General features: G+C 37.9%; 1 protein-coding gene across 21 annotated transcripts in view; it reads right to left on the bottom strand.

Moving 5' to 3' along the window:
- C7H14orf39 (chromosome 7 C14orf39 homolog) overlaps window positions 1-25,611 on the bottom strand; it is a 176,331-nt gene that overhangs the window by 136,766 nt on the left and 13,954 nt on the right. For 7 of the 21 annotated variants that reach the window (XR_011625826.1, XR_011625825.1, XM_024790264.2 and 4 more), the window contains exons 2-3: window positions 7,179-7,305; window positions 1,800-1,889 (exon numbers count right to left, since the gene is read on the bottom strand). Coding sequence is in view for 19 of the 21 variants with exons in the window: in XM_071100062.1 (XP_070956163.1) it covers window positions 1,800-1,889; window positions 7,179-7,305 (217 nt within the window). In the remaining 2 variants the exon portion in view is untranslated. The other 14 variants (XM_011727567.3, XM_071100069.1, XM_011727558.3 and 11 more) reach the window with 13 other exon arrangements.

Here is a 25,611-nt window from a genome sequence, read left to right as displayed (position 1 = left end):
AATACCTATAAGAAAATTCAGCCTGGGTCACCAGTTCCAGGTGAGATGAACATACCACATCCACCCTATTCATACTGTATATTCATGCTCACTCTTCTAACATACTCCATATAGAAACTCCGGCAGAGCCTAGCATAGCTATGTCATAGTTAAAGAAGAGCCATTATTATCTCATCTGTGCCAGCAATACTATTTTTCATGAACGACTTGAACAGGGATGGGAGATTAGGAGAAACAAGCAACTGGTGCCTCTACTTCCTCCATTATCCACGAAACCAACAAATGAGTTATTTTCCATTTATAAATGCCTGGTACTGAATCATCAATTCAATTAAGCTACGTGGCTGGTTTAAGAAAGAAACAGACAACTGTTTTCACTTTAATACCTTCAGTTAGCTCACAGAAGTCCTCTATAACAAACACCGTGAGAGAAGTATATATTTTAACTGGTTTGCTTTAGCCTCTTACAGAATCATTTTTAAGAATTAATGTTTTATAGTCATGACTTACATTGATAAATGTTATAAGAAGCAGTTATATATATTGTGTTTGGGGCTGGGGGCGGTCACTGAAATACATTGCACAATTTCCCCTTTAAAGGACCCAGGGGAGAAATTTCTCTCAAGCCTCAGGAGAAGCCTCTACTTACCCTAAGCAATTGACCTGTTTTTTTAAATGAATATTATGAATCCCAAACTGATTATATTTCCACAATGCCTTGACTACTAGGAATTTGAAAGCTTAATTCCTGCCTGTATCTAACAAATGTGTGGGATACATAGCATGAATTTCTAACTTCATCAAAACCTTCAATTTCCTATATTTTCCTTACTTCTCTGTAGCCTTGATTTTTAATCTAGTTTCTTTAAACACTATCCTTTGAAGATGATTATTTAGTCAAATCATCTAAAATCCTTTTTTAAATGAAGCAGGATGTATAAATGACAACACAATTCTCCTTCAGTGATCCCACCCTCTGTCTACCCTCTAGATGATGGTGTACTCCAGCTTTCTCCTCTTTTTGCTCCACATATTTCCATGGGCAATCTCATGTATTTCCATAATTTCAAAATGAAGTCCATATCTATAACTTTAGTCCCTGCCTTTTCTTAAGACTTGTCTTTGAATATATAGAGTATTGCATTCTAGATTTTGCACATATGTTTTTAGTTACAATATAAAAATACATACTGCTCTCATCCAATTATACTAAAAATAAAAACATTTCAATGTTTTATTTTAAGTGAAATTTTAATGCTATATAATGTGTTCAAAGTCTCTTGCCTTGTTTCATTACATTCACTAATTACATTTAATCCCCAAGACAATGTGATTATACATATAATAAATTCATACAATTATTGGTGTTTCTCTATTAGAATATAACCACTCCATTAAATCAGCAGTCTAAGATATACAAGTTTGATATAAAATATCCTTCAAAAATCAATATCCCAAATTTGTAATAAGCTAATTCTACAGTTAACTATTCCCCCAGATGTTTGCCTAAACAGTTCACTCATAAAGACCATTAATTGATGGACTCTGCTATAATAATTGCTACTGAGAAAGAGTTTATATCTAAGGCCATATCTAAATATATCTAGGGTCAGAGAGAGCTTTACAACAAGTAGGTAGAACCTTCCACTGCACCCAAGGAGTCCAAAATACTACATTTACTTAAAATCAAAAACTCCTTCATAGTACAAAATGTCTACATTTTTCAATTGACATTCTTACACACCATGTCCTAGTAATACAAACTTATAGAATTGATAAACTTAATATATGTATTATACTTGTCTTTTTCAGTAGTTTCTTGATAAATAGTAAGTTGATCTTGCATATAATCTTCATGTTTATGAAAAACATCACATGTTGGCTTCCAGCTATAGAAAAAAATATATTTGTAATTAGCAACATGGAATGATAAACAAATTGACAGAGATAATTAAAAAATGAACATAATCATTTGAAGAGAAATGAATCTTTCTCTTCCTGGAGAAAACAAGCTTACATCAAGAAAAGTATTTCCATCTCATATCACTCCCACTACCTCCATTTGTGGACTATTATACTCAAATATCAATATTCATGAATTTTTATATTAAACTTGTTTTTGAACCATTACTAGGGAAAGAGCAAATATGACATGGCTGGATTGTGTATTGCTATGGCATTTCTATTATACACTTTATAACACTCCAATATCAGCCTTTCTCTCTCATCACATTTCTAAGATTTTGGCCAAAAAAATTCTTTTGGAGTAAGCATTCAAAGAACTAGAATAAGGGCTAAAGAGAGGCTTTTTGCTCCTTTAACACTTAGAAAACAGGTGTCACATCATCCTGAGTAACAAAAAAAGATAAACCAGAGCAAACGAATTACAAAATCAGACAATATGAATATAACAAATATTCCCTTATACATTTTTATTATGTAACTTGAAAGAATATTACCAATACAAAAATCTAAAATGAATATATACCATGGTGGCTTCCAGTCTAAGTATTGTTCAAATATTTCCCTTTTTTCTAACATATTTTTCAGATTCAAAAAGTATACATGCCCAATTTGGAAGCACAGAAAAGTATATGTAAGACAATAACTATTAATCATATTCTCAATATTGAATAATGACTACTATTATTGTTTTAATAAATTGTTTCTACATGTTACTATAATGATACATTTTAACATCATTGAGATCTTACCCTCTTTTTATCACTTAGTAACAGAACTTGTACCTAAATATTTGTCCGAATTTCTGATCATTTCCTGAGAAAATATTCTCCAAAATGAAATTAGAAGGTCAAAAATTATACATACATATATTCCCAATATTTTAAAATATCATAAATACTCATGGTTGTAAAGATAGAAACACTAGACACTGGAAACTAGTATGGGGGGAGAGGTGAAAAACTATTGAGTACTATGCTTACTACCTGGGTGATGGGATCAGTCATACCCCAAACCTCAGCATCACACAATATACCTATCTCAAAAACTTGCACATATGCCCCCGAATCTAAAATAAAAATCGGAATTATTTTAAAATTCCATAAAACTACATGTTCATTGAGAAGGTATTCACTATAGGCGTTTTGATGTACATCCTTCTAGACTTTTTGTAATTATATATAAATATACAATTACTAAATTGGCTTAATATTATGAATATTGTTATTTAACCTGCTTTGACCAATTTGTAATTTTAAAAAGCAAGTTGGAGACCTTGCTTTTTAAAAGACTTCCTTTACTGTTAACATCTTCCCATGTCAACAAATATACGCCTATATCACAATTTTATTGGCTGCCTAGCGTTCATTCACATGGATACACCAAAACTCATTTAACCAGTTCCCTAATGCTGAACATTAGAGTTGCTCCTAATATTTTCCTATCATTACAAAAAGACTGAAATAGAACTCAACTCAATGGAAAAAATAAATAAATAACCTGATATTTTAAATGGGCAAAGGATCTGAATAGACATTTCTCAAAGAAGAGATACAAATGGCCAACAGACATATGAAAAAATGCTCAATACCTCTAATCATCCGGGGAATTCAAATTAAAACCAAAAATAAGAAATTACCTCACACCTGTTAGAATGGCTGTTATCAAAAAGACGAATAAGGCTGGGTGTGGTGGCCCACACTTGTAATCCCATTACTTTGGGAGGGTGAGGCAGGCGCATCACCTGAGGTCAGGAGTTCAAGACCAGCCTGGCCAACATGTGAAACCCTGTCTCTACTAACAATACAAAAAGTAGCTGGGCATGGTTGTGCATGCCTGTAATCCCAGCTACTCAGGAGGCTGAGACAGGAGAATCGCTTGAACCCGGGAGGTGGAGGGTAGAGGTCGCACTGAGCCAAGATTGTGCCACTGCACTCCTGCCTGGGTGACAAGAGTGAAACTCTATCTCAAAACATAAAAAAGGTGAATAACAACAAGTTTTGGGGAGGATGTGGAGAAAAGGAAACTCTTGGACACTGTTGGTGGAAGTGTAAATTAGTACAGCTACTTCAGAAAATAGTATGGCAGGTCCTCAAAAAACTAAAAGTAGAATTACCATAGGATCCAGCCATCCCACTTTTGAGTATTTGTTCAAAGGGAATGAAATCAGTACATCAAAGAGATATCTGCCCTCCCATATTCATTTTAGCATTATTCATAATATCAAGATATGGAAGCAACCTAAGTGTCCCACAAGAGATGATGGATAATGAAAGTGTGGCATAGATACACAATAAAATACCATACAGCCTGAAAAAAAGTAGGAAATTCCATCATTCAAGACAACATACATGGAACTAAAGGATGTTATGCTAAGTGAAATAAGCCAGGCAGGTAATGGCAAATACTGTATGATCTCACTTATATGTAGAATCTAAAAAAGTCAATCTCATATAAACAGAGAGTAGAAAGGTGGTTACCAGAGGTGGGGCTGAGGTAAAGAAAAAATGGGGAAAGGGAAAATGTTGATCAAAGAACACAAAGTTTAAGTTGGAGTGGAGGAAAAAAAATTAGTGATCTACTGCACTGTATAGTGACTACAGTTAAATAATATATATTTCAAAAGTGCTAGAAAAATAGCTTTTTAACATTCTCATCACAAAAAAAAATAAGTTGGTAAGGTGATGAATATCTTAATTAGCTTGATTCTTTCGACAATGTATACACAGATCAAAACATCACATTGTACCTCCTAAACATGCATAATTTTCAATTAAAAATAAATTTTAAAAATGTTCTGTGTATGGAAAAAAAGACTGACATAAACATTTGGTTGTACATTACATCTTTGAGAGGATCTCTAGTTCCTTATGAAAAATTCTCAGAAATTGAATCACTTAATCAAAAATTATGTTTGGGCCAGAGGCGGTGGCTGACATGTATAATCCCAGCACTTTCGGGGGCCAAAGTGGGAGGATCACTCGAGTCCAGGAGTTCAAGACCAGCCTGGGCAACACAGTGAAACTCCATCTCTATTTTTTAAAAAATCATGCTTAGTTTTAAAGCTTTTAAAAATATATACCAGCATGTCATCTAAAAGATTTATACTACTGTACACTCCTACGGTGTATGAGAGTTGGTATTCTTATTTCTTGCCAGTGCCAGGTGTTTTTTTTTTTAATCTCAGCAAAACTCAGAGGCAAAAATAATAGCATTTAATTATCGCTTTAATTTAGATTATTTCTATTAGTAAGATTGAGCATTTCTGCACGTGTTAGACTTGTGTATTTTTTTCATTTTCGTATTTACCCGTTTACCTTCTTTGCTCATTTTTCTAATAGTACTTTTGCTTTTTCTTATTATTTCTACAAGTATTTTATGTTTTTAAACAATCCTTATTTGACACTTTTCCTAGCTTATCCTTTTGTCTTTCACATCATTATAGGGTATTTTTCTCTTTAATTTGTGTGCAGTCATATTTATCCATCATTTCCTATGTGGTTTCTGATTTTGGTGACATATTTAGAAAGACCTTCCTCTCTCAAAGATTATATAGCACTTTTATTTTTCTAGTACTTTCACAGATTCATATTTCACATTTAAATCTCATAACCAGTATGCTGAAATCATGCACTGGAGGTATTCATGAATTTAGACATATTAAAATCAACAGATCCTACCGACCCTCCTCAGACCCAGCAGAAATTAAGCTTTTACAAAGTACGACATATCTAGGACACGGTAGATTCTAAGGGGAAACTATTAGTACTTTTCCACAACCCAATGCAGCTAATTGAGGAAAACCGCTGGTAAAATCTACTACAATAAAACCCAAATAAAAATAAAAGAAAATGGTCAACATGTAAGTTTTGGCTGATCAGATTACCAAAATATTTAAACACTGACAATTCCAATGTTGGCAAGAGTATGAGGAAATAGGAACTCTCCTACATTGTTTTTTAATAATTCATTTTCTATTTATAAAAGTAACAATCTTTATAATAAGTCAATCAATGTGTCACTGCATAAAATTTTGTTCTCATACATTGTTGGTGGGAGCATAAATTGGTATAAACTTTTTGGAGAGCAGTTTGGTATTATCCACCCAATGTTTAAACGTGCATACTCTTTAGCAATTTCACTTCTAGGAGCCCATTCCATAGCATCAGATCTCTATATGTAAAAGTATATCTGTACATGACTGGAAATAACCTAAATTTCCATTAATAGGGGAATGGCTAAATAACAGGCTACATCAATACCATAAATACCATGGAGCTGTTAAAAAGAATGAAATATACATACAATTACATGCATAGTACGAATTGCATTACATATTGTTAAATGTTAAAAAGCAAGTTGCAGAATGAAGTGATTCCATTTTTGTAAAAAGGAAAGATACCTATATAAACAGGTGTGTGTGTGTGTGTATGTGGGGTGTGTAATAATGATGTTAACTATTCAAGGTCTAAAAGAATGTGAGTGATTACCTACGCAGAGGATGATAGAGTAGGGGATGGGAACTGCAAGCAGGGAAAAGCTATTCACACCATATATATGTATATTGCTTGAATCTTTGTACTAGGTATATATTACTTTTATAATTTCTTAAAACCAGTGGGAAAAAAGTAATGGGGGAAAACCCAAAAAGGCTTATTAAAATTTTGAATAACAAAGTATTTCAAAACAAATATGATCCTAAAGTACAGTACTTATTACAATATCCATATAAAAGTACAGAAAATTTGTATTTGTAATAAGTCTTTGTTCTTTTCATGCCTTTGTTTCAAAATGTTTGTCTTCTACTAGAGTTAACTAGTAGAATCCAGAACCTGAAGCCATGTTGAAAGAATTCTTAACAAATATGTTTATTTTGAAAAACTTTAGGCTGTATTCCCTCACACAAAAATAAGATCTTGAAAATTCAAAAATGGAAATCGTTTCAAATTTATCTAATAGGAATTTTATATACTGAGCTTATTCAAAAGTCTATAGTTAGATTAACTGGATCTGAATTAGTAAGATCTTATAGCTGTTTAGTTCTATTTCTCTTTTGATCCTCCTATAATCCCTTTACATAGTGGCATAACAAGGCACATTAAAACTTGATTCATTAGCTAATATAGAATACTACTTTGAAGCAAGTATCTTCAACTATAAGCTCAAAAACCCTGAATAAAACAATGTAATGAAAATTGATTCTTTCAAATACTCACTTTCTACAGTTGTCTTTAATCTCCTCACTATGTTTACAGTAATGATCAATTTCCTCATCTGTTGTATTTATAGTTTCATGTATCCTACAAATAGTTACTTTGTTTTCCTTAATATCTTCACAGCATTCTAGAAAGAGGAAATATTTTCTTAACGCAGAAATCATAAATTCAAAATAAACAAACAGGGGAAAAAATGGGTATGGCAGCTTACCTAAAAGGAAGAGAGCCAGAGAATGGAGAGGAAATGAGGCTTGAGATGGGTGGAACCGTATACTAAAATGCAGAGAACCAGGGCCAGGCCTGATCCTATAGCCAGAAGCTAAGAAGGATTTCAGTTGGGATTGAGAAATAAATGTCCCTTGTACCTCATCTTTAAGATAAGAGGGCTAGATTCAGTGATATCTAAGGTCAATCGTATCTTAAGATGCTATGAATTCGTGCAAACATTTACTCATTAATGATACTAACACAAGCCTTCTGTTTCTGAAAAATGTGAAATTTCTATTCATCAACTCTATGTCAATTAATTATTAAACTCACTTATCTTTGTTACTAGTGATTAAATAAGATAAAATGGACATAATTTCTTGAAAAGATTAAAATAAATTCTTAATATGCTGTATTTTTTTGATTGCAGAAAAGATAACTAAACTCAACCTTTTCAGAACGATTAAGAAATTTAGAATTCTATTTTTTATGGTTGTTTTGTCCGATCTTAAAATACTATACAGTATTTGTGTGACTTGCCTTGCTATTTCTCTGATAACATTATTTTTCAGAATTATTATTCCTGAAAATGTGGCATCTATCAATTTTGATCCCTGATTTCTGGTGGTTTCTATAAAGATAAAAAAATTTCACTCAACTATTTGAAATAACTTGTTATTAGAGAAAAATAACATCTTTTCAACTGCACCTAAGGGGTCATTTCTACTTAAGACAAAATTCTTCACAAAATAATTAAATGCTGAATATAGAAGTTTATTATCAAACAACTATAGTTAAGTCACATCTATTTTGTCTAGGGTAAACAGTTTATTTGTCGCTAGAGAGAACTGACACAAAAGTTATAACGCCAACAATAAGTTGCCCTAAACAGGGCAATTATATATTATATGCCATAAGGAATTAAAAGACTAAAATATCTTGATCATGCAAAGCTACTTACTATTAATTCTTTGAATCATCTCTTCTTTAGTACTTATGTCTTGCTCATACTGGAAGACTAAAATAAACAACTCTCTTGTGACTTCAATTCATTGTTAAAATGCCAAAGCCTCATACAAAAAGCTACCTATTTTTTCACTTTATACCTACCAAATTCTAGCAAAAGTCTGTCCAAACTGACAAACAGGCTGTCATTCATCTTGGATACTATGTTAAATGGGAAAAAAAAAAAAAATTATAAGGAAAGATTTTAAGTCATATGCAAAACAGGATATATTTGGTAACGACCTTTTCAATATAGCATTCTTCACAGGAACATGTGGGCGGAGCCAGAACTGGAAGGAGAGAGGCCCTCTGAGCCCATGGCGACTTTCCCAGTCCCTTCCTGGGCCAAGCCCAACGAGCGCTTCAGAAATCGTTGTTGAGTCGGCGCACGACTTGAAGCTTTGGGGATGGGGTGGCAGGCACCCGCCTAACCGCTTATGCGTGGGACTGCAACAAGCGTCCGGATCTTCCAGGGTTCACGGACACCCAGATTTCTCCACAGGATATGCCCTTTAAAATAAACGTTCTGAATATGTCCCTTGGTGGCGTGTGTACAACCACGTGTAGCAAAATTCTAACGAAAGCCCTTCCCCAACAGCCGGGTAAATCTAGACAAACAGTGTGATTTCGCACTTGTGAATTTACCAAGGAGAATAAAAAAGTGGAGTTTTTCATAGGACTGCCAATTCGCATTACAGCATACGCCTGAGGCGGGGTTCGTGTCTACCGTTCCCCTCAGAGCCCAGGGGCCACAGCCCGCGCGCTTCGCGGTGGGAGCTCGCCGGCCAACTCCCACCCTCACAGCCTCCTGTCCTGGCTTCCCCTCGCCCGAGGCCGCAATACCGCATCCCCCCACCCATCCCCGGCCGCGCCCACAGCCTCGGGCCGCACCAACCCCTGAGAAAAGGCGACACTGGTTATTCTGAGGGGCAGGGCCAGCCAGTCTCCTCCCACCCACTCACATGCTCCCTCTCAGAGTCGCCGGCCCAGGGAAAAACCGACACACACAGCTCCCTTCCCCACGCACCTAAACAGCCCCTCTGGACCCGAACGCCCACACCCTCCTTCCCTGGGGGTCCCAAACTCCACTCAGGATTCCCGGGCCCGGGGACGCCACAGCTGATCCTGACTCCAAACGGCCAGAGCCTTGGTCTCGCCTCGCTCAGCCCCGCCCCCACGCCCCTGGTGCCAGCCCTAAGAGACCCCGCGGAGCACGCCGCGGGATCCGCAGATCGCGCTGAAGAGCAGCGAGATCGCGCTTTGGACGAGACCTGAGTGGCTGCAACCGTTCCTTCTTCGCGGGTGGAAGCGCGGAGCAAGCCCCGTAAAACCCCAGAAGTGGGTGCTGAAGTCAGGGGACCCTCAAAGAAGTAGGGACCTGTCAGGGACTCTCCTGTTTTCTTGAAGACTCGTGTCTTTTAAAGCCTATTTATTCCTCTTGTAACAAGTTTTAAAAAATATTTTGGAGTACAGCAATAAAATTGATATTAACTTTAACAAGACAGTAAAAAGTACTCGATTCAATAATCAAAATTCAATTCTGAATTCAGCATTTTTCAAAACATCTTAAAAAGCAAGCACAATTCAAATACATATTAGTTGAATGGATGTTTTGAGACTGACTCATTTGCTCAGTTTCAAATAAAGCACATTTTCTGTCCAAAATGCTGTCTTTAGGTAATTTATGCTCTTAGGTTTTGTCTGCCTATCCAACGTGAAATAAAGAGTGTAAACGAAATCATTTAAGCAGTTCAGTCCTCCAAAGTGCCTCAATCCATTGTATATTTCTGGTAGAAATGTTTTTAATCCTAAATGATCTCAATAATTGTCTCAAGTCACCAAAACCTAAGCTGTTTCACAGAATATTTAAGTGAAAAAGGTTTCAGAAGTTTTTCTTGCTTAATTGCCTCAGATCAGATATGCATAACCAGTTTTATTATACTGTGCTGTCATATGGCTCACTAGTTGGTATTAATATGCATCAAAACTAACATACGTTTTGATAATGTAAGAATTTAGCATATTTATTCTTTTGTGTGTGAAAAATCTTTTCACTTCGTTTATCCAGGTTTACTGAGGCATAATTGACAAATAAAAATTGTATTTACCAAGTACATGATATTTGGACATATGCATACATTGTGAAATGATTACCATGATCAAGTTAATTCGTATAACACATCCATCACCTCATATAATCATTTTTGGGTGTGTGTGGTGAGAACCTTTAAGATCTACTCTCTTAGCAAATTTCTTTTTTTTTTTTTTTTTTTTTTTTTTTTTTTTTTTTTTTGAGACAGAGTCTCACGCTGTTGCCCAGGCTGGAGTGCAGTGGCGCGATCTCGGCTCACTGCAAGCTCCGCCTCCTGGGTTCACGCCATTCTCCTGCCTCAGCCTCCTGAGTAGCTGGGACTACAGGCGCCCACCACCGCGCCCGGCTAATTTTTTGTATTTTTAGTAGAGACGGGGTTTCACTGTGGTCTTGATCTCCTGACCTTGTGATCCGCCCGTCTCGGCCTCCCAAAGTGCTGGGATTACAGGCTTGAGCCACCGCGCCCGGCAGATTTCAAGAACACAATACAGTATTATTAACTATAGTCACCATGCTGTACATTAGATCTCCAGAACTTATTCAGTCTGCTTAACTGAAACTTTGTACCCTTTGACCACCATATTTCCTCATTCCACCTCCTCCCTCCCCCAGCCACTGGCAACCACTATTCTACTCTCTGCTTCTATGGGCTCAGCTTTTTCAGATTCCACATACAAGTGAAGTCATACAGTATTTGTCTTTCTGTGCCTGACTTACTTCACTTAGCATAATGTCCCACAGGTTCAACCACCACCCACGTGGTCACAAATGACAGGATTTCCTTCTCTGTTAAAGCTGAATAAAATTCTGTGTGTGTGTGTGTGTGTGTGTGTGTGTGTGTTTATCCATTCATTGACAAATGAATGGATAGGTTGAGTACATATATTGGCTATTGTGAATAATGTTGCAGTGAACATGAGAGCACAGACATCTGTTCCACAAAGCAATTTTATATCCTTTGGATATATATTCAAAAGTGGGATTGCTGGATCTTATGATAGTTCTATTTTAAAATTTTGAGAAGCCTCTACACTGTTTCCATAATGGCGGTACCAGTTTGCATTCCTGCCAAGAGTGTACAACTTTTCCTTTTTTCCATATCCTTGTCAACACTTGTTGCCTTTTTTTTTATCATAGTCATTCTAACAGGTGTGAGGTATCCTATTGTGATTTTGATTTGCATTTCCCTGTGATTATTGATGTTGAGCATTTCTTTATACATCTGTTGGCCATTTGCACATCTTCTTTCGAGCAATGTCTATTCAGGTCCTTTGCCCATTTTTAATCAGATTGTTTGTTTTCTTGCTTAGTTGAGTTCCTTATTTAGATATTAACCCAAATTTACTCTTATTACATTTGTTTATATTTATTAACTACTTCTTTTTAGGAAAACATAAGAAAGCAAATACAAAGTGCAAAGCTATTTTGTCTTGCTGGCACTACATTGCTATGACTGTCAAGAAAATTTAGTAGGTAAAAAGTTAGTCCACTTCAATTTAACACTAGACTTTCTTATGAAAATTTGTAGAAATCTAGAAACACCACCTTACTGAGATCTGAAAATCAATTTATTTGCATTTAAATTCACATCTATACATATCCTAATTACCCTCATAAAAGTATACCTAAGTTCTACCAACACCACTGCCATCTATCTTATTCCATTCCAAAATTTTCTTCTGGAAAAGCAATGAAGATGCTCCATCTACTGGAGAGTTTTAAATAAATTTTATTTCCCCCTCTCCCTATTCCCTCTCACTCCAATGAATTATAGTGCTCCATTTGAAAAATTATAGAACTTTGACTCAGATAAACATTTATCTTAACAAATCATTTTCTGGGAAAGTACTCCCATAAGATAAAATTTTCCTTATCTACTATTGACACCTTTGCCTCTTGATCCATAATCAAGAATCTGAAGAAATCCATTACTTAAACCCACTGCTCATTAATTGCACCGTATTCCTTTTCTTCCTTTTATTGCTTAATTTGTCTAATAGGAAGCATGTGTCTCCTACCTACAATTCCTCTCCACTCATTTCCTAATTGACCTTTTCAATTCAACTACTATCTCCATCACATTTAACTACTTTCTCAGGTAATCAAGACAACATTTTAATTCCAAATCTTACGGTCTTTTCTCAGTCTTATCCTCCTCCCTTCTTTTTTTTCTAACTCTCTTCCATATTTGGTTCCATTAAAACTCTCTGCAGTCCTGACTTCCAAGACACTACTCTCTTCTAGTTCTCCCACCTCTCCTATCTGCCCCTCAGATTTCATCATCTTCTTTCCCCTCACCATCACCATGGACTCTTACCAAGATTTTTTTCCTTAACTCTACCCTTCTCTTTTTGGGGGTCATGCATCCATAATAGCTTCAATTATCACACCTGTGCTTATACTTCCAGTCCTACTCTATTATCAGGGAGTTATCCAAATATTTATCTTTATACGCTTTCTATCAATTTTTATTTAACCTGATCTAAATCCAAAGTCATCTCCCGTAAATAGTCATTCACAAAGTCTTGCTGATTTTTTCTTTGATATATTCTTTGTATGCATCCAGTCAACTCTAAGTCAAAACTCTAAGTCAAAACTCTGGGCAAGTTTCTAACCCAAGCTTTCGTTTCCTCACACATAAAGTGGAAACTGTAATAACTCCAACATCATAGGATAGTTATGAAAATTAAATAAAATAATTTCTATAAAGCCCCTAATATAATGCCCAGCACATAGTATATAGAAAATATAGAAGACATCGGAATGAAAACTTCTTCAAATTCCAGCTATCAAACATATGATCCTACTTAAATCTTCATTATTCTATCCTCCTTCTGTTCTGTTACAATAGTGGAGCTATCTCTCCTCGTATCTAAAGCCAATTCCTCCACCTGTACTTGAGTACCATCTCCTCTTGCCTCCTCAGAAGTGTTAAAATATCAAATATTTTCTCATGTGTATTCAATCTCTTCCATTTAATTGGATCCCTGTCATCAGCTTTAAACATGGTCAACTCTATACCAGAAAAATGAAAGAGAGAGAATCTTCCCTAACATTAAAGGTTTTATGAATCAATTCATATTTCTCTCACAGCCAACCTGCTTTCTAAACAGTTGTCCAAACGCACAGTCTCCCTCCTAACTCTTTTCTTACTCCAATCTGCCTTCCAATGCCATTATGCCATAAAATTTGTTCTATGATGACGGTGACCTCATGACACTAAATCCAATGAACATGTTTCAGTCCTTACCTGACCTGACCTCTGCAGCGTTCAATGGTATTTATCACTTTTCCTTCTTAAAACACTGCAGTAGCTACATGATTTTTCTCCCATCTCTCATAATTTTCTCTATCTTCTCTTTCAGCCTCCTCTCCTTCCACTCAGCCATTAAATGTTGTAAATCTCAGGCTCAGTCCTAGGCCTTTTTTCATCTGTGCTCCATGTGCATGGTTTCTAATGCAACCACTATACAGGTGACTCACAATGTGTATCTCTAGCCCAAGCCTCTAGTGTCAATCCAAATCAGTAATTACAAACAACAGAAACTAATTCTGGCTGATTTAAGCAAAGGTAAAATTTGTGTGACGAATACTGCGATCAGGCATGGTGGCTAATGGTTGTAATCCCAGGACTTTGGGAGGTCACGGCACAAGGACTGCTTGAGCCCAGGAGTTCAAGACCAGCCTGGGAAACACAGAGAAACACCATCTGTATAAATAAATAAATAAATAAATAAATAAATAAATAAATAGGTGCACAACAAGTCCTAGCTACTTGGGAGGCTGGGGTGGGAAGATCACTTGAGCCCAGGAATTCAAGGCTGTGATGAGCTATGATCACACCACTGCACTCCAGCTTAGGCAGCAGAATAAGATCCTGCCTCTAAAAAATAATAATAAAGTAAAAAAATTTTTAAATGATGCTGTGTAATACAATACTCCCCAGAACAGCTAGAGAACCAGACTCATGTGCTATACAGCATGAAGCAATAACCAAACTCATACCATAGATTTGGTAGTCAAGACACCATCACTACAACCAAGCACTGAGGGCTGCAGCTCACACCACTATCATGAGCACTACCACAACTGCCCTACAAACACTATCTTACTTTAACTGTCACCTGTTAACAGATAGGATTCTTTCTAGGGCACACTTGTTGGTGTCACTCATTCCAATTCAAAATCTTGGGTAGATATATTTCATTAAAGAATCCTATGACACATAAATCACTTCTTCCTCCCAGACTGTTAGAGTAAAATATTGTCCAAACATAAGAACTGGATATAAATGCTGGGTGGTCAAAAAGAATAGCAACTGTTCAAGACACCTATCCTCTGAGTTCCAGACCCATGTATCTAATTGCCGACATGATAAGCTATCTTAGTCCATCCTGCACTATAACAAAATACCACTAACTAGGTAATTCATAAATAATAGAAATTTATTGCTCACAGTTTTTGAGGTCAGTAAGTCCAACACTGAGGCACTGGCAGATTCAGTCTCTGGTAAGGGTGCACTCTTTGCTTCCAAAATGGTGTCTTGTTGCTGTCCTCCAGAAAGGACAAATGCTATGTCCCAACATGGTGAAGAGGACAAAGTCATTCCCTCAAGCCCTTTTATAGGCACTAATACTAAGCCCTCATCATGCCTCTTAATACTATTGCATTAGGGATTAAGTTTCAACATGAATTGTGGAGGGACACAAACATTCAAACCATAGCACAAGCTGAAACACAGCTCATGTATTTCCCCCACTAATGCTGACCTCCTTCATCCTTTTCATTAATGAGACCAGAATCTATTTGTGCGTACCAGAAACCTACACCTTGACAACCTTCCTCTCCTATCATCCCCCATATCAAATCCATCATAAATCCTACCAATTTTTCCTCTTAAATATCTTCCATCCATTTTTCTCTATTTCAGCTGCCACCATCTAAGTCCATTCTCTCACCTGGATTATTGTACTAGCTTCCAAACTGGTTTTGCCACATATCCACTCTAGCCCTCTTGCCCATTCTCTATCCATCCTGTGACAGAACAATTCTTAAATGTAAATATTCTCTCTCTCTTTCTCTCTCTCTCTCTCACACACACACACACACACACACCCCTAAGTTAAAGCATATCAATGACTTCCTATCATTCTAAGAATAAGGACAAAATACTTTTTTATTGGAAAAATTCAAAGCTTATTTTTCAACAGACAACATCAGCAGGTACAACTACAGGTGTTTCTCTACAGATCATGTATTCATAAGGCACTACTAGCTCAACAGTGAGAAAGCCACTTGGGTGTTTTCTGCAACAATACCCACTTCACAGTGTGAACGGGTACTATTATTGTGTTCTCTTAAAATTCCAGAAGGAAAGGCACAACTTGGCAAAACTTAATTTTTTTTTTTTGATCCTAAGTCAGGTGCAATAACTAAGAGACAAAACTTGGAGTAGCATTCTGGCCTTCAATAAAGACCTGCCACAGGAAGAGAAAAGACTTCTCCACCCTAAAGTTATGGTCTTTTTCTCCCCTTCCTTGTTAACCATTAGAGCATTGTTTCATCATTTGCTCAATATTAACACATGTACAAAAGTGAATTTTTAGAGAATAAAAATATCTTGAATATCCAGCTGTTCCCACCAATACATCAATTCTTAGGTTTAAGACAGGGCCTGGGAATCCTTCATCAGTCATAAAGTAAGAAAATAGAGACTATGGCTACAAAAATAATTTTAGAAAATGAATTATGGGCCCAGCGCAGTGTCTCATGCCTGTAATCCCCACACTTTGGGAGGCCAACACAAGCGGATCGCTTGAGTTCAAGACCAGCCTGGGCAACATGGCAAAACCTTGTCTCTAACAAAAAATAATAATAATAATAAATTAGCTGGGTGTGGTGGTATGTGCGTATAGTCCCAGCTACTCAAGAAGCTGAGGAAGGAGGATGGCTTGAACCTGGGAGGCGGAAGTTGCAGTGAACCAAGACTGCGCCACTGCAGTCCAGCCTGGGTGACAGAGCAAGACCCTATCACAAAAATAAAAATAAAAAATAAATGAAGTAGATAAATTAAAGCTTTCACAGCCAGGACTTGCCTGTTCTAACTTCGCAGTCTCCATGAAATACTTAGGAAAAAAATCTTCATAATTACATGGCGTCAGTCTCACTAATGAATTTTTTTTAAATTAGTACGTGAACCTGTGATAGAAAACATGCCTTTCCATGAGTGTCAACTCTAGAATAAAAATCCAGATTTTCAATAGAGTAGGCATTGGCAAATTGAATTACGTCACCTAATATTCCCCACTCAGGTGCCCACCTCTTCTAGCGTTCAGGAAGATGAAGACATCTGGGAAGTATGGGAAGGGCATTGGCACACTTGGGGCTTCGAATAAACTGTACTTAAATAAGCAGCAACACACACATTGACTCCCTAAGGACTAAAGTAAGCCCATATGAGGGTATCCTAGTTAAGGTTCTAGGGTTGAAGAAACTTTGTAATTCTACAACCTCAGTATTTTGGAGTTTTTTTAAGGTACACTCAAAACAAAACAAACAAAACAAAAGATGGGTACATGGTTAGATGGCATATAAAACAGGTCCCTAAATATATGACAGATCTTGTCCACTTATCCAAATACAGTTACCTTGTAAGTATACAGTACCCCTTCCCCCAGTTAGGCTAAGCAGTTATGTTTTCCACTTGGTTCAATAAGCTCCAACTGTTCTACCTTGGAATAGGTGACAGACTTTGGAAACAGTCACTCTAGGGGTACGAAGTTTCTATGTGTACTTTGTCACAAGTGACAAAGCTACTTTCAAGGCCCACTTCTTTCAAAATTAAAAAAAAATTCTAGTCTGTATTTGTGTTGTTACAAATTTTTTTATTTTTCATTTTTTGTTTTTATTTTTTGTAAAGCAGCATAGCAACAATTGTGATTGTAGGACTGCCTGAGGTTGCAGACACAACTGGAAACATCATTTGCATATCAGTAAGAAAAAGGAAAACAGGAAATGGAGATGAGTTTCTTAAGAAAAGGAAAAAAAGAAAGCACAGATTCTAGAGATTTCACCAGCTGCATTCCTCCTTCTATACAGTTTCCCATTTGGTTTAGTTGACCACAGTCTTGTTTTCTTCCAAGAAATGAGGGAAACTGGTGTTTAGGAACACTGTTAGTAGCTCCTGGTTTTTCCACATTAGCACTGATACCTGATTGGGAGCTATCCATCTTAGAGATAGTACATCATTCACAATGAAAAGAGGGATGCTGGAAGGGTGTCAACACTGGCGCTGTAGACCACAGAGATCTCATTGTTCTTCATGGCAAGGCCACCATTGAGCGTGCTGATGTACTAGTTCCACACGACAGGGTCCACATTCATCAAATGGGCCAGAATTTCCTTGGGAAACATTTCTGAGACTCTTTCCATTCCTATTTAACATCCACAGTGAAAAAAACAACATCCATGGTGTTCTTGATAGCCAGCTTCTTTCCATGGCATGTCTAGTTATTGTTTACCTTGTGCATCATATAGTGTACTTTTAAGTTGCCTTTGGTGGCGAAAGCTTGTCTATATATGTTGCACACAAAAGGTCTCTCTCCAGTGTGAGCTCATTAATCTGAAGGCACTAGCAGACAAGAAATTCTTCCCACATCATGTGCAGCTGTGTTGCCTGGCCTGTCTGCATGATTGAGCTGCTAAAAAGTTGTCAACCCAAGAACATGGCCAAGGGTCTCATAAATATGTTAGAAACTTCAATTCTGACATAGGTTGGATGTGCTTCTATAAATATTAATGGGAGACTGCTCCGACCTTCCATCTCAGTGCAGCTATTGTCAGAGCTCTCAGCTTTGCCCTGGCATCGGGAGACTCTGATGTGATAGTTTCTGCTTGGCTATTGGCTGGGTAGAGTGCCTGAAAGGCCATGGTTTCCATGGCATCTGGACTTTGGCTCACCATTGGACCATTTTTTTAGCTGCTCTACCACTGCAGGCTAAAATGGGCAGAACCCACATCTGGGAAGCCATCATGTAGTTAGAGTAAGTGATGCCAAGTGGATTCTAGGGGGAGGTGCAAGGACCTTCAAGAAGCTGCTGGGAGCATCTTGGCAGTTGACTTTGTCTACATCAATGCTTTCTACAACATCATCATAACAGATGGCACTTACATTGCCATTCTCACTGGCCATCATTGGCTCAAGACCAGTAAAATCACCAAGATTCTCCAGCATGTTAATATGTTGATACAACATGACCACACTGGTAAATTTCTTTTGACTGATGAGGCACAACTTTATAGATGTGTTGGACTGGTGAACCCCAAGATGTATCTTCAAGTTGTATCTTTGGTAGAAAAAGCTTGGCCATAGATCTTACATTGGAAGAGTCTCTCCCAAGTGTGGTCATGGTAATGCATTTTGAGGGATTTATAGCAGCTTAAGATTCAGTGGTAAATAAGACATTCATTGGGGTTGGTGGTGGACTTGTCAATGTTCTCCATCAGTTGCTGCAATTTCTGGGTCTCTCACCCTGGCTCATGGGTTCCACTCCCTTGGAGGCCACCAATCCTTGGGGAATTATAGTTTGGTCCCACCCCAGGTTGTGTGAGTCCACCCTTACATTCTGAAGAAGATCTGAGTGGCAGGTCATCAAGCAAACAGGTCACTGATGAGGTCCTTGAGCTCAGTACCCGAAGGGAGATTTTGAGGTACACCTATGGAGGGCATCCCTGCTACAAAAACAAGTTTGCTGCCTAAAGAGAGACTCAATTCATCTATGGGGACAGGTACAGAGAGTGCGTGGGAATGCCACTGCCTGCTCCCATTTTGTCCTGGAACTTGAAACAGCTGAAGGTTTGCCTTTACCTGGAAATATCTGTGAAAGCACATGTTGGGTTATCCTTGGTGGTGAAGCCATGACCACAGACAGAGAACATGAAAGGTCTCTCCAGCGTGGGAGCAGAGTTGGATCTACAAGGAGCTATCAGTCCCTTAAAACTTGCTATGATAATTAACCTTGTACTTGTAGACAATGGTTTTGTCCTTGGCTTTGACATCCACCTTGAGGTGTTCCATGGCTTCCTTTTTCCCTTTCTTGGATAAGTCTAGCACTACAGTGTAGAATATAGAAAGAACTCTGGAAGAGCACAGAGTCCAGGATGTGAGGTAGCAAAGTATTCAGGAGGCAAGACATGACATTCGGGAGCACGTGTGTCTCACTTCATGACGAAGGGTATCAGTCCTGGGGACAAAGAGCTTGTTGTGAAAGGGATGTTGGCATGAGGTAGCTTGGCTTGTTTCAAGACATCCAGAGACAGACCTTGGCTTCCAGTGTTCTGGCTGAGAAAAGCCACAGCTGCAGAAACCTGCTGGAACATGTGGCTGCCCAAGGTCTATAGAGTATCACACCCCTCCCCCCATATGAGTGCAGGAGACTCACATATTCACCTGAATTCAGATCTGCTGGATAAGCTGGATCTGCTGCAGCTGCTGCAGAAACAGGATCTGCTCAAGGACCCACTGGATACTGTTGGTGCCAGGCACAGAAGCTGATTCATCATACCTTGTTGCCCCATAGTGCCTGAAGAGTCACATTTGTGTTGGCCACTTTCCCTTTGGGTAAATAGTTTATGTTCTGGGGTGCCGGTGGCAGGGCAGTGTCTGTCTCTAAGTACATGACAGACTCTGCACCCAGCTTCTCCTTTATGTCCCCTTAGCTGCCACCATTCTCCCTGTGACCATTCTTACTGCTTGGACTGGGTGGCTGGTGGCTCAGTACAGCTCCATAGAAGTCTTCTCAAGGCACTGGCCTCTCGCTGTCATACATGACGAAGACAGGTGGATTTTTTTGTACAATTTTTCTTATGTTCCAAGAACTGAGAGGCTAAAGAACTTTGCACAGCATCTCTCAGTTGTTAGTCTCTTCCCAGTGAAGCTGCTTTACCGCTGCTTCATTCTCATTCAATTTATCACCATTTCCGAGGTGGGTCATTGGAGCACCTGGCTCCCCTGCCACTGGTGCGATCAGGTTGCATCTGCAAACTCCGAGTCAACTCTGCAATGACTGCTCACCCTGGTCCTTCTCCAAGGTGATGCGCTGTGGTTTCACCTGCTTGTGCAACAACATGATGCGAGCATTGGGTGCTGGGGGGAGCTGCAGTTATTTGACCTCCAGCACAAGTTACTGGAGTTGGGAAAGTTAGCCCCCTTCAGCTGGAAAGCACATGTCCTAGTCAAGGACAAAATTCTTATCATGGCCTACAGGGACCTTTATGGTCCTGTCCCTACCTATCTTTCCATCTTCATATTATACTAACTCTACCTTCCTCTGCAATCCATCTTTATGAACTTCTTTCAGTTCTTAACATGCTCTTTCCATCACGGGGATATTGTACTTGTTGGCTCCTCAGCCTGGAATGTTCTATCCTTCTTTATTTAATAACCTACTACTCATTCTTCAACTTTAGACAGTCTCTCAGCAATGTGTGTTATAAACTCTCATAGTTCATGCACTTGTCCTTCATACCAATCAGCACAGTTTTAATTCTCTATTATTTAAGTAATTATTGTATAAATACCTATCTCATCCACTATACTGCTATACTGTAGTCTCCATGAGTACAGGCCCAGTTCCCCATACACACACACACACACCCCTTGGCACTGAAAACAAATAGGCTATAGCAACAGTTTGTCATAATGGCTATTATCCCAATTCAATTCATAAGCACTTCTGAGAGAATAAAGTCTAAGAACTGTCCTTATAAGGAAAACAGTCACAGATGAGGAAAAATCTGCTACCTCTAGACTTTCAGTTCGGCAAGTCAAAAAATTTTCTTTGGGCGGGACACAGTGGCTCACACCTGTAATCCTAGTACTTTGGGAGGCCAAGGCGGGCCAATCACTGGAGGTAGGAGGTCGAAACCAGCCTAGCCAACATGGTGAAACCCCATCTCTACTAAAATTATTTTTAAAAAAATTAGCCGGGCATGGTGGCGGGCGCTTGCAATCCCAGCTACTTGGGAGGCTGAGGCAGGAGAATCGCTTGAACCTAAGAGGCAGAGGTTGCGTTGCAGTGAGTCAAGTTCGCACCACTGCACTCCAGCCTGGGCAACAAAAGTGAAACTCCATCTCAAAAAAAAAAAAAAAAAAAAAAAAGTAAAGAGAAAGAAAAAGAAAGAAAGAAAAAAGAAAAAATTCCTTTTGGACTTACAGTAGTCTAAGTTGGGTTTCTATCGCCCACACCTATAGTGTCCTGATAAATGCAGAGAAGTAGAGATAATGAAATTTTGTGTCACTGTACATGCCACTTGAAAACTTACTTGCACCACATTTCTAAGTATCAAAGTCAATTAAATTTTCTTTGTTTAGTTTCCATGAATTTATTATAATGAAGCATGTTTTAGTATTTTTCATATTTCATTTATAATTTCTTATACAGATTTGGTTTTCCCTGGAGTTTCTAATTGTACTTCACAAAATAATCCTACATATTCTTTACTATATCATTAAAACTCTTTGGCTCCTTACTAATTGTTGAATGAGCTAACATAATTTCCAAACTCTAATTAAGCACAAACATTTCTCATTGAGAGGTCTATACCTTTCCAGGCTAATCACTCAATTTCATTAAAGACTATTTCTCAGGCTTCAGCCTGGGTGCATTCATGGGATTAGGGAGATATAGGAAAGGCCAGTTATCACAGCCCTGCTCCAAATAATTTTTCAAACTCTAACCTCATTTCCTGCTCCCCTTCCCCTCCAATTATCTATATTTACAACTTAAGGAATTCAATGGAAAAACTTTTTCACTTATTTTAAATAATACTAAATGTTAATTATTGTACTACTCTGTAATACAATGACGTCTTTGTAATCTATGGACTTCTATAGTACTTAATGCCTTTACAATAATAACCTCAATCCATGGTGCATTTTCAAATGTCATGTCTGCTTTTCCTACATGAGGAAACTATAAACTTTTACTGAAGGACATTTTAAAAAACATTAGAATAAATGACAGTCATTTCATGTATTTGAACTGGAACATTCAACATTGCAAAGATGTAATTTATCACAAATTAGTCTGCTGATGTAATACAATTCCATGAAAACCCCCACTGGACTCTGAGGTAGTGGAAAAAACATTGACAAATTGATCTTAAGGTTCATCTGGAAGAAAATATTCACAGAACAGCCAAAGAATTTTCTTAAAAATATTACTGAAGGTCCAGGCACAGTGGCTCACATCTGTAATCCTAGCACTTTGGGAGGCCGAGGCAGGCAGATTACCTGAGGTCAGGAGTTCGAGACCAGCCTGGTCAACATGGCAAAACCTCATCTCTACTAAAAATACAAAAAATAGCTGAGTTGGTGGTGGGCGCCTGTAATCCCAGCTACTCGGGAGGCTGAGGCAGGAGAATCACTTGAATCTAAGAGGCGGAGGTTGCAGTGAGCCGAGATCACACCATTGCACTCCAGCCTGGTCGACAAGAGCAAAACTCCATCTCAAAAAAAAAAAAAATTACTGAAGAATCACTTGCCTTACCAGATATTAAAATGTACTTCAACTGCAGTCATGAAACAATAGGAGTAAATACACGTATCAATGAAACAGAATAGAAGATCCAGAAGAACTTCTATGTATATAAATTTAGTATGCGATACAGGTGGCATTTCAAATCTGTGGAAAAAGAATAGATCAACCAATAAATAATGGTGGTAGAATCAGAAAATGATTTGAAGAAGAAAAAAACACTGTTAGATTTCAAATTTACATGAGACCACAAAATAAATCCAGAAGTATTAAGCAGTTTTAAAATGTTTTTAATCTAAGAATAGTAGGAGAAGGAAATACAGATTATTTTTATAACTGGCAAGGTTGGCAATATTAAGTATGGCCCCCAAGGCAGAACTGGATTTGATAGATTCGACTATGTAAAAACTATAGGTGATGGCCTGTAGGGCAATCAATACCATAAAGTTAAAAGGCAAGTGAAAAACTGTGAAGAAATATTTGCAATACACGACAAGAAAAAATATATATCCTTAATATTTGAAGTGATCTTACATATGATTTTGAAAGAACAAACATCCCAAACAAGGGATATAATTGGAAAATTCTCTAAAGAATAAATATAAATGACCCATAAATATTTGAACATGTATAACCTCATTAATAATCAAAGAAATGCCCATTTTAAAAAATGAGAAACCATTTTTCATCTATCAAGTTGGCAGAGATTTATAAGAAGATTAATGACCAGAGTGTGAGGAGGGAATAGCACTCTTTTTTTATTTTTATTTTTTTTTCTTGAGATGGAGTTTTGGTCTTGTTGCCCAGGCTGGAGTGCAATGGCATGATCTCGGCTCACTACAACTCTGCCTCTTGGGTTCAAGTGATTCTCCTGCCTCAGCCACCCAAGTAGCTGGGTTACAGGCATGCGCCATGACACCTGGATAATTTTGTATTTTTAGTAGAGATGGGGGTTTTACCATGTCGGTCAGGCTGGTCTCAAACTCCTGACCTCAGGTGATCCACTCACCTCAGCCTCCCAAAGTGCTGGGATAACAGGTGTCAGCCACCATGCCTGGCTGGGAATGACACTCTTATACAGAGTGAGTAGAAGTAAAAATTGGTAAAAAGTCTTTTTGGATGGCAATTTGGAAGTATATATCAATTTTTTCATGTGCATACCTTTTGACCCATCCATTTCACATCCAATAATGTGAAGGAAAAAACTGGACAATACATAAAGATGTTCATTGCTTCATTGTTATAATGGTGAAAAAATGGAACTTAAACATCAATAGGGACTGGTTAAATAAGTTGTGGTATTTGTGCTGTAGAACACAATGCAACCTTCAAAATGATAACACATTTATGGTCAAGAAAAATGTTCAGAAAATGTTATCAGGAAAAAGCTATGGATAATATGAAGTACTTCCATCAAAGGGGAAAAAATGTGTGTTTCTGTGCATAGAGATAAATGTCCATAAAGATATGCACCTAGCACTAATAGTAGTTATCTCTAACAATAGCACTACAAGAAACTCATTTTTTACTCTATATAACCATAGTGCTTGGATTTTTATTTCAATGACCATGTATTGCTTTTATAAGAAGCAAAACGAACAAAAAAAAGATATTTCCAGTAGGAAAAAAACCTAGCACTCCAGATGAGGACGATATATGAGAAAAGAGCACAAATAGCAACAAATGAACTACAGCAGAGGGAAGAATGGAGAGGAATGCGTGTGTGCATGTATGGGTGCATGTGTGTGTGTGTAAGTGTGAGTGTGTGTAATAAGAATAGACTGTCTAGGGCCAGATAAAGGAGGATCACTTGAGGCCAGGAGTCTGAGGCTAGCCTAGGCAACATAGAGAGACCCTGTCTCTACACACACAAAAAAAGTATTAATTAGCCAGATGTGATGCCATGCATCTGTAGTCCTAGCTACTAAGAAGGTTGAGGTGTGAGAATGGCTTGAGCCAGGAGTTTGAGGTTGCAGTGAGCTATGATTACGCCACTGCACTCCATCCTGGGCAACAGAGTGAGACCCTGTCTCAAAAAAAAAAAAAAAAAAAAAAAAAAAAAACCAGCAATCACATGAATCCTTATAAAATGTGGGCAGAAAGAGTTTTCACATCTATACAACCATACACAGGAGAGAAAGTAGCAAAGAAGGAGGCAGAGATTGGAGGGATGCACCCACAAAACAAGAAATGCCAGCAGCCACCAGACGCTAGAAGGGGCATGAAGAGGCTCCTCTAGAGCCTCTGGAGAGGATATCGCCCTGTCAACACCTCAATTCAAACTTGTTGCCTCCAGAACTGTGAAAGAATAAATTTCTGTTTTAAGCCACTCAGTTTGTGGCAATTTTTTATGGCAGCCACAGGAAACAAATACAGTGGGCATTTGGGGAATTTCATGTGAGCTATCTATTGACTTCTTTAGACTAATTTATTGCAACAGCAGTGGTCCACAGAATAGGAAGGCCTACTTCAAAATAACCTATTGCTTGGAAAGTTTCGAGAAACCTAAGGTGGGCACCAAAAGATTATGAGACCAAGGACAAGACGGAAAGTGAGACATCACTAAGACAATATGGCCTAATTGATATATTAA

This window comes from Macaca nemestrina, chromosome 7, assembly GCF_043159975.1.
Source record: "Macaca nemestrina isolate mMacNem1 chromosome 7, mMacNem.hap1, whole genome shotgun sequence".
NCBI lineage: Eukaryota > Metazoa > Chordata > Mammalia > Primates > Cercopithecidae > Macaca > Macaca nemestrina.
The sequence above is the reverse complement of the archived record's forward strand: the minus strand, read 5'-3'. Positions and strand labels throughout refer to the sequence as shown.